At 50.0% G+C, this 10,091-nt stretch overlaps 1 protein-coding gene and 1 non-coding gene across 2 annotated transcripts in view; one reads left to right on the plus strand and one right to left on the minus strand.

Annotated features, from left to right (window-relative positions):
• The window catches only part of Cmtm8 (CKLF like MARVEL transmembrane domain containing 8), a 50,063-nt gene extending 44,732 nt beyond the window's left edge, over window positions 1-5,331 (minus strand). The window contains exon 1 of the mRNA XM_051201979.1: window positions 4,949-5,331. Within this exon, the coding sequence (XP_051057936.1) occupies window positions 4,949-5,095 (147 nt within the window). The 5' untranslated portion in view covers window positions 5,096-5,331. The remainder of the gene's footprint in view (window positions 1-4,948) is intronic.
• LOC127213541 (U6 spliceosomal RNA) lies at window positions 1,741-1,848 on the plus strand. Its single transcript, XR_007833647.1, has one exon. It is a non-coding gene; the product is annotated as a U6 spliceosomal RNA (small nuclear RNA).
• Window positions 5,332-10,091: the final 4,760 nt, after the last annotated feature.

Below are 10,091 nucleotides of genomic sequence, written 5' to 3' on the forward strand. Positions count from 1 at the left end.
TTGCAGTGAGTGACAGTTTAATGCGGAGACTCATAACTGGTCAAGGTGACTAAGTGACTAGGTGAGCGCTTTGCCTTCCGTGGGACATCTGTATCACCTCTTCTAAGGCTCAAGGAATAGCAGGAGAGGGGCAGGAACTAAGACCTGGAGGATGGGGAGGAGAGAGACGAAATACTGTCTCCTGGATGTGACATGACTGCTGGACCCACAAGCTCACAGCAGTGGTGGCTAATTGCTTGAGACCTGCCCAAGACCCCACCCCTCCCTAAAGAGCCGTAAGTAGTTAATATCTGCTGAGTAGGGGAGTCCTATTCCCTGGTGTAGTCCCTGGTAAACTATCCTTGCTCAAGTAAATAACCCCTTACCCATGCTTGCACAGGCATCCCTTATGAAGTGCATGAACCACCATGCCCTTCATCTTTTAAAATTGATTCTAAGTACTCTAAGAGTAAACTGATCCAGAGAGATTCTTTCCTGGAAGTCACTCTGTAGACCAGGCTGCCCTTGAACTCAGAGATCCACCTGCCTCCCTAGTGCTGGGATCAAAGGCATGTGCCACCACCACCATCCAGCCAGAGAGTTTCATTTAGCCTTAAGGATGTTTGTTAAAACATCACTCAAAGCCTGGTGGTGCACACCTTTAATCCCAGCACTTGGGAGACAGGAGAAGGTGGATCTCTGAGAGTTCAAGGACAGCCTGGTCTACAGAGTGAGTTCCAGGACAGCCAAGGCTACTCAGAGAAGCCCTGTCTTGGAAAACAAACAAACATGTTGTTCAAAGAAGGAAACAAACACATATACAACAGTAGGACTCTGGAAGTGGATCTCTGTGAGTTTGAGGCCAGCCTGGTCTACAAAGCAAGTTCCAGGACATCCAGGACTACTGTTACACAGAGATACCCTGTCTCAAAAAACCAAGCAAGAATCAAAATCAACCAAACAAAAACCACAGTAGGACATGGGAGTCCAGATGTTTCTGGGATACTATCTGATCATAAAGAATGGAGTGGGGCGGGGAGCTAAGGGGGAGAGGCTCTGGGGGTGGGGGGGTCTAGAGAGTTGGCTAAGGGTAAGGGCACAGCCGCTCTTGCATTCGCATGGTCACTCACAACTATCTAACTCCAGCTCCAGGGGATCCCACTCTCTTTTGGCTTTCCAAAGGCACCAGGCACACATGCAGTGTCCCAGTATCCATGCAGGCAGAGCACCCACGCACATAAAATAATAGAATAAATATTTTTTTAAAGAGACAAAAGCAAGTTCGTCAGGGAAGTAGAAATTATATAATAAGGGCTGGAGAGATGGCTCAGCCCTTAAAGGCTAGGCTCACAACCCAAAAAATATAATAAAGGATGACTTTTAAAAGATGGAATAGGGTAAGGGGGACCACACCTTTAATCCCAATCCCCAAACTCATGATCAAAGTACGTTATGTAGTATTGTGAAAGAATAACCGTTTCAGAATACAGGTTGGGAAGGTGGCTCAGTGGTTAAGAGCACTTCCTGTTCTTGCAGAGGACCAGAGATCAGTCCCCAACACCCACACTGGAAGGCCCACAACTAACTGCCTGTAACTCCAGCTCTCAGGAGATCTGATGCCTCTGGCTTCTGAGGGCACCTGCACGTGTGCACAAACCCCTTCAGACACAGGTGAATACAAGATTAAAAAGAAAATAATCTTTAAAAACAGAATGGGGCTAATCATATGAGAAAAGGTATTCACTGTCAGCAAGAAGAAGCGTGTTCACTTGGGCAGCACATAAACTAACACTGGAATGAGATAGAGAAGATTAGCACGGCCCCTTCACAAAAAGGACAACACAAATGTGTGAGTTGTTCCACATTGGAAAGAAGGAAAGGAGGGGGGAGGGAGAGAGGGAGGGAGAGAGGCAGGCAGGCCTGGTCTACAAAGCAAGTTCCAGAACAGCCAAGGTTGCTACATAGAGAAACCCTGTCTTGAAAAACAAACAAAAACAGGCAACAAAAAAAGAAAGCTAACCCAGGAACAGTAGGCCTACGGCAGGTTGTGGTACTAGAACTATTCCTCACATTTCAAGACATTCGGCATCCCCAGCCTGCAGGGGGCACTAGCCAAGCAGTAGAATCCCCTGCACTGTGACAACCACACTCCAAGATGCAGAAGGGCACCGCCTTGGAACCCTGTGGGCAGCAATAGCATCCTTTTAAAGTTTCTTTTTTCTCACTGGCCTTTTTCTGACTTTTCTCCAAAGACTCTGTGACTTGGAAACAGCTCACTCGTTTGAAAAGGAGCAGACAAGACTGGTGATTTAGATCCCAGCCCCCCAGCCCACCCAACCTGTACTGCCTCGGCCAAGTTAGCTTGTGACAGTTATGTAAGGAAAGGGGGACTTAACATTATTACGTGGATGCCACAATTCTTTGAAAGTCACCAGTAACAGGAAGGGTTCAATTAACTGAGATTGTTGCAATCACTTTGATTCTGTTTCAAGTGCTTGTAATAGTTACAAGACTGCAGCATCCTACAATTCACAGGTCAAGTACTCAGCTGTTAACCAGCTTGTAATAAAACTGTAAAAGGAAAGACACCCCTATAATTTGGTTTCAACATAAGAGTTACCATGGCACAGCCTTGAGTATTAGGTTGAGAGGCGGCCAGAAGGCCAGGTAAGCAATTTGAATGACAGATGCTGGAAAATGGGGTTTGTTCTCCACTATTTCATAACGATCTATTTAGGTTTTTCGAGACAGGGTTTCTCCTGTAGCCCCGGCTATCCTGGAACTCAAGAGATCAGCCTGCCTCTGTTTCCTGAGTGCTGGGAGTAAAGGTGTGCTCCTTTAATGAAGGGTTATTTGTTTTTTTTGTTTTGATTTTTGTTTAAACAGGTACAGTTAGCTCTGTCCAACAAAGGCGGGTACAGACTGGGGAGATGGCTCAGTGGATAAAGAACCCTCTCCACAAACATAAGGACCCCAGTACCCATGAAAAACCCAGGTGTGGCGGAGCAGGACTATAATGCCAGGGTTTGAGCCAAGTGGATCCCATAGGCCCACCAAATGTCCGGGTTCCATGAGATTCCATCTCAGAAGCTAAGGTGGAGGGCTCGGAAGACGGCTCAAGGGACAAAGGTGTTTGCCACCAAGCCTGACAACTTGCTTTCAGTCCCAAGGACCCACATGGTTGTCTTCTGACCTCCACATGCCACTTCCCCCTCCCAAATAAAGGAGGAGGAGGGGAACAGAGGAGATACCCCCATGCTGTTCCCCAGCCTCCACAATGGATGAGGGAGTATACCCACACACACCCATGCACACCCGTACTGCGGGTGACTTTATTCACAAGCTTTGCTGTCTCTCTCGAAAAGCTCACTGCACTCCAAAGAGACCCGTGGCACCCATCAACCGTGGTTATTGCTAGTGGTGGGATGGCCGGTCCTTTATGCTTCTTTTGCTCTTATATTTTCTGGAAAATTACACAACAGAAGACTTGTGGGTTGTAACTCAGAAAACAATTAGTGGTGGTGGTCCAGGTCCACGCCACGGAAGCCCCAGCTCAGTTGCTTGAGCGGCTGTTTGCTTTGCCGAAGCAGGAGAGCTTGCCAACCCTTCACTCACACAGCAAATATTTGTTGAGCTCTTTAAGGCCAGGCCTTGAGCGGTGGCTCCGATACTTTGGGTCATTTATTAGGGCTGCAGATATCCTCAGGGCTGGCTGGGCCAACCACTTGGGAAATGAGCTAAGCCAACACTTTCCCAACTTTTGTGCAAGAAAACCACTTGGAAGCTGACTCCTTGGGTTTGGGATCTGAGACTGGAGCCGTCAAGCCCCCTAGCATCCTTACATAGGGTTCTCGGAGGGTCCCCAAGTCCTCAGCCATTCTACAGCAAGATCACCCTTCTCCCCCAGTTTTCTTTCATATGGGCTGGATTTCGATTCCACAAATGCTTCCTTGGGTCCGGAGATGGAACAGAAGGGAGACCTCGGCTAGACGACAGTGTAAGTCGAATCTCCTTAGGTAAAAGCAGAGACCAATAAAAGGGCAGGCATGAGTTTGAATCTCAGCTCCACCAAGGGTAAGCGTTACCCCTCCCCTCAGTTTCAGGAGCTTATTTGCAACTCCTTCACAAGGGAGCGTTGCAGGGACTCGGAGGGTTCTTCAGGACTTGACACCCTGGCAGAGGGCGAAGACAATAGACAGCGGCCTCCACCAGTTGTCAACAGAACTCCAGGCGGAAGGCCTGGCTTCCCAGGGAGAGAATGGACAAGCCCTGCCCCCTCCCAGGCACGTGCCCAGCCCCCACCAGGATGTGCTCCGGTAAGGTACAGAAACCCTTAGGTTCTCACAGAGGCTGAGACTCCCAGAATTTATTCAGGGAAATCTTGATTCATCTCAGTCAGACTACAGGAAGATAATTACGATAACGAAATTTTTCTTCCCTTTATAACTAACATTAGGGAAATTCTGAGAGCCGGGGGTGGGGTGGGGTGGGGGGTGGGGAGGTTGAGGCTCATGGGTAGAGGAGCATCGGCCTAGCTAGCATGTGACACTCTGGGTTCTAGCCCAGCACTGTGGAGGGATCAGTTTGAGAAAAGCTTTCTTTTCAGGGACTCGTGCACGTGTAGATCAGGTGAGGGAGGCCCTAGGTATTCCGGACACCCAAGATCAATGAACGCCCACCGAGTATCCGGCTCCCGGGACAGGCCGCCGTCCTCGAAAGAAAACATCAAGAGGGAAGCCTCCGGCAACAGACATCCCGAGGGTCACGACCGTCGGTCCCCAAAAGAGCCCAAGGAGAAAGAACCTGGATGTGAGTTTTGCACTTTACAAAGAAGTCGAGGCTGAGCTCAAGAGCATTCCCGGAGCCCGCGGGAAGACCGGAGCCAGCTCGGTGGGCGGAGCCGAAGGCGCGCGAGCTTGCCGGGTCCACCTGCCTCCCACCGCCCGGCCCGGCCCGGCCCGACACTCACGATCTCGGCCACAATCAGGAGCCCCGGCAGGGTGCGGAGGAACTCTCGGTCGTAGGCGAAGCTGCTGCTGGCGGTGGAAAAGTTCTCTGCGAAGGAGCTGGCGGTGGTGGTGACCGTGTGCGAGCGCGCGCGCTGCGATTCCTCCATCGTCGCGCCCGGAGTTGGCTCGGGTCCCCGGGGACCCAACCCCCACCCAGCGAGCTCCTTGGGCCCAGGGTCGCCGGCCAGGGATGGGGAATCGCGGCTGGCAGCTGGCGGGCGCGCCGGGGTGGCCTCCCGGGTCAGACCCGCGAGTGTCCCCACTTGTCGGCGCGCGCGCTCCGGAGCTCCGCGGGGACCCGGCAGCGGGATCGCTGGCAACCGGTGGCTGCGGGAGGCGGGGGAGGGGAGGGGAGAGGAGGGGCGTAGACGGGGCGGGCGGGGGGCGGGCACTTGGGGACCTCCCCTCGGGGGCGCCGCCGCGCGGTCACGGCACCTGTCGCCCGGGGGCCGAGAGCTCACAGGGGTGCAGGGACGCGCAAGGCAACGCTGAGAGGGAGCGTCACCTTCTAGTCGCACCTCTCCTAGCTCCGGCCGCTACCGGGCTCCTCCCACCCAGGGCCACCAGACTCGGACCTGCTAACTTCCACCTGGCCGGACTGGCAGCAGGGCCTCTTAAGGAAACCCAGGCCTCCAGGGACGCGGCGGCTCCCGGACTCAGCCAGCCGGGCGGATGGGGGAGGAAGGCTGGAACTGTGATCCAACCGGGCCTTAGACCCGGGATCGATACGAGGCCGCTTGGACAGTGGACAGTCCTTACCGGCTCCGCTGCAGCCGCCACCGAAGCCGGGTGCTGTTTCCTGCCCCTCCTGTCGGGAACAATTCGAGGAACCAACTTAATCGCTGTGCTGAGAGAATGAGATTCTTCCAGGCGCTCTCTACAACTCTGGCGCAGACTAGCTGGAGCACGGAGCGGAAGATGGAAGATTGGGAGACGGTCAGGGTCCCTGGTCAGCATGTAGCATTGTGACCGTCATCTTTAGACTTGGAGAGGAAGAGAAAACTTGTTCCCAACAAGCTTGAGACGGACCCTCTGTGTAAAGTGGTGTTTATGACAAGCGAGCCGTGCTTGCCTGGGGTGAGGGAGCAGAGAGCGGTGGGCATCGCCTTGAGTGGCAGTAGTGTGTCCGGTAGGGAATGCTGAGCTGAACCCTGGGTGCTGTGTAACTAGCATGAAGTTATTGGTTCTGCCTTGCTGGGCCTCACAATAGTGCCTTCTGTGTTTCAAAACAGAACAAGGTGGGAGCTTTGATGGGTGATGGACCGCTGGCCCTGTACCTGTCCCCTCCTGTTTTGTGAAGAGTGACAATAAACATTTATATGAACCCACCGAGTAGGGAGGGTATAATCTGGTCAAAATACAATTTTGAATTCAAAGTGAAGACGTAACAGGCTTAGAAAGTAGTCAGGTGTTTGTGTTTCTGTCGGGAGAGCCGAAAAGAAAGCACAAATGACCTACTAATAGAAGGAGTTTAAGCCTGGGTCCTCCCCAGGAAAAACTCTGGGGATGGAGTCTCAAAGACAGGCCAACAATTCTAGTGGGGCGGCTTATACCTGTAATCCCAGCACTAGGGGACCTGAGGCAGGAGGCTGGCCTAAAGCTACAGAATGGGACTCTGTCTCGAACAAGAGTCTGGGCTACAGAGTGAGACCAGTCTCCCCTTCTACCCCAATTTAAAAAAGAAAAAAGAAATTGAAGTTCTCTCTCTCTCTTTTTTTTTTTTTTTTTTTTTTTTTTTGAGACAAGATTTCTCTGTGTAGACCAGGCTGTCCTCAAAATCAGCGATCTGCCTGCCTCTGCCTCCTGAGTGCTGGGATTAAAGGTGTGTGCCACCACTGCCTGAACATTTGTTTTTCACTGTTTCGTTTATTTTTATCTTCGAGATGGGTTTCTCTGTGTAGCTACCTGCCTCTGCCTCCCGAGTGGTGGGACTAAAGGCATGTGCCACCAATGCGGGACCTGAAACTCAAGTTCTTAAACCCCACTGAGGTCAGAGCCATGAAGCTGTATGCAAATGAGCCTTCCAAAAAAAAAAAAAAAAAAAAAAAAACCGCTTGCTCAGAGAAACTACAAATGCACTGGGGAATGAGAGACTCGCTGTCTGGAGGAGTCTAAGCTGAAATGTGCAGCGCATAGCCAATGCAGGAAGTCTTGACAAGTTTATTTTCACGACACCAAGGACACTCCGTTTCTGAGACCCACGGAGCCAGATGGCTATCAGACTTCTGGCTTTAATTTAGCAAAGTAAAATAAGCACTGGAGAGATGGTTCAGCCACTAAGAGCAAGCACTGATCCTACAGAGGACCAGAGGTGGGTTCCCAGCACCCATGTCTAGCAGCCCCAGGGGATCCAATGTCCTCCTCTGGGTTCCTTGGGTGCCTGCTTTGATGGTGCTGAGGGGTGGGGGTGCATGCCTTTGATCCCGGCACTCAGGAGGCAGAGGTAAGCAGAGCTGAGGCCAGCCTGATCTACAAGAGTGAATTCTAGGACAGCCAAGGTTATACAGAGAAAGCTTGTCTCAAAAAAAAAAAAAAAAAAAAACACACACACACAAAAACAAAACTTAAAATTGCAAAATATATATGCCACGCCTTTGTATTTGTGCATGTATATGGGTGTGCATGTGTGTGGGAGCAAGTACATGTGTATGAAGTCAGAGTAGGACATCCAGTGTTGTGCTGTCACTCTGCATTTTTCCCTTGAGACTGGGTCTCCCACTGATCCTAGAGCTAGGCTGGCATCCAGCAAACCCCAGCGAGCCCCTGTATCCACCTCTGAGAGCACTAGGGTTAGAAAAAAGTTGGTGGCTGGGGATTTGAACTCAGGTCCTCAGGCCTATGTGGCAAGTTCTCTTCTCTACCAACCATCTTCCCAGGCCCAATAAATGCACACATACAGCATAAAGCACCAATACTCTGAACTAGGTCCCAATCAATTATACTAATTTTCTGAAGTGGAAATATATGTGTGTGTGTGTGTTTGGGCTATCACAGTGTAGCAAACATTCCAAACATCACTAGCTTTAAAAATCACCATTTTATTTGCTCAGGAAACTGTCAGCCGTGGATTTGGGCTAGGCTTAACATGCAGGACCTTCAGTTCCATGTGGGTTTGGAAGTGTGCCCTCAGCTGGGAACTGGCTGGGATAGGTAGACACCAAAATGTGTCCCTCCCATACCCATGAGGGCGTTCTCACTTGGCTTGCATGGGAGACTCTTACAGCTAGGGGTTAAAGTGGTATGTCAGTTATTTTTCTTGTTGTTTCAACAAAGGCCCTGACAAAAGAATGGAAGAACTCACTAGCTCAGAGTTTGAGAAGAGATACAGTCCCTGTGACAGGAGAGGTTTGGTTGCAGGATCGTGAGGCAGCTGGCTACATGGTATCCACAGGCTGGAGGCAGAGAGAGAGAGAAACAAGTGATTGTGTTCAGCTGGCTTCTCCTTTTGTTCTGCCCAGGCCCCCAGCCCATGGTATCCAGACACCCATGTCCAGGGTGAGCCTTCTCAGCTTGGTTAAACCTCCATGCACTCTTTCTGCAGACATACCCAGAGCTGTGTCTCCTAGGTGACTCTGAATCCAGTAACATAACCTGAAGGTAAACTATCACAAGCAGGAACCTCAGGCCCAGGCCCTGAGGATACACTCCATCTTCAAAACAAAACACACAGACAACATCTTCTGCTAGCAAATGCCAGCCAGGATTCCAACAAGAAAAGCCAAGGTCACCTTTGCTTGGAAGGAGTGTCACAGAGTTGTGGCTATCTCCTAAACGTGTTGGGGAGATAAACAAAGGTGATAGGTAGCTTCAATCGATTTCAATTAGATTTCCTCCCAACTATCTTTTCTGCAGATTTAAGAAACTAGCCCCTGAGGCCTTTGTGTCAAATAGAACTTAGAGCTGAGATCTGAAGGAATACAGAACTGAAGAAGAAATCAGAAAGCTGGGCGGAACACCGAGGGAGCCAGTCTGGTGGCTTGCTGGGTTAAGCCACCTAGTACCCATACAGAGGAAGGAAAGAACTGACCCCTATGGGTTGCCCTCTGATCTTTAAAAGCATTCTGTGGGCAGCCCTACTGCAAATATGAATACAAAATTAAAACATCCACATTCAGGAAACAGAGGCAGGCAGATTGAGGAGCATCCCAGGCTAGCCTGGTCTACATAGCTACATAGTGAATTCCAGGCTAGCCAGAACTACGAAGCCAGTCCCTGCCTAAAAACAAAACAATTCTTGCATGCCTTTAATCCCAGCACTCGGGAGGCAGAGGCAGATGGATCTCTGTGAGTTCAAGGCCAGCCTGGTCTACAGAGTGAGGTCCAGGACAAGCTCCAAAGCAAACAGAGAAACCCTGTCTCAAAAAACAACAAAACAATTCTAACTTCATCTCAGGCTAGAGACAGCTTAGTGGTTAAAAGAGCTTGCTGTTCTTCCAAAGAACCCTCAGGTTTGGCTCCCACCATCCATATCAGATGGCTCACAATGCCCAGTAACTCCAGACCCAGGGGATCTGATGCCTCTGGCCTCCAAGGCTCCAACATTCACCCCCCCACAAATGCATAACTAAACATTAAGATACATTTTAGAAATTTAAATTTCTAAATAAAAAATATTTAAAACAAAGATAAGTTTTCCTACCAGCCTCCAGATAGGTACATCCTAATTGGCACAAGGGCCAGGGTGAACTGTTCAAGAGCGGCCAAGAACTTCCAAGGACTTGTTCATGGGGTGACAGTGATGCACGCACTAGCTGCAAGGCCATATTATCCAATAAACAAATAAGACACGGCCCTCTCGTGGGCTCAGAGGACCTACAAGTCGGCAGTAATTTCAATAACTGAGTGGACATTTTTTGGTTTCTGCCTGCTACCTAAGAAAAGACCATGGTGCAATCTTTTTTTTTTTTTTTGAAATAAAGTTGTCTTCATAGGTTTACCTGTCATTTATTTCTTTCAATTATTCTATTACTTTTAAATTAAGCGTGACTATTCCAGGAAAGAATCTTCCATGGATGTTAGGGTTAGAGGGTGCAAGTGGAATGAGGAAAAGACCATTTACAACAACATCTCCAAAACTCTCCCCAGAAAATGACATTGCCCCCT

Source organism: Phodopus roborovskii, unplaced genomic scaffold, assembly GCF_943737965.1.
Source record: "Phodopus roborovskii unplaced genomic scaffold, PHOROB, whole genome shotgun sequence".
In the NCBI taxonomy this organism is placed as follows: Eukaryota; Metazoa; Chordata; class Mammalia; order Rodentia; family Cricetidae; genus Phodopus; species Phodopus roborovskii.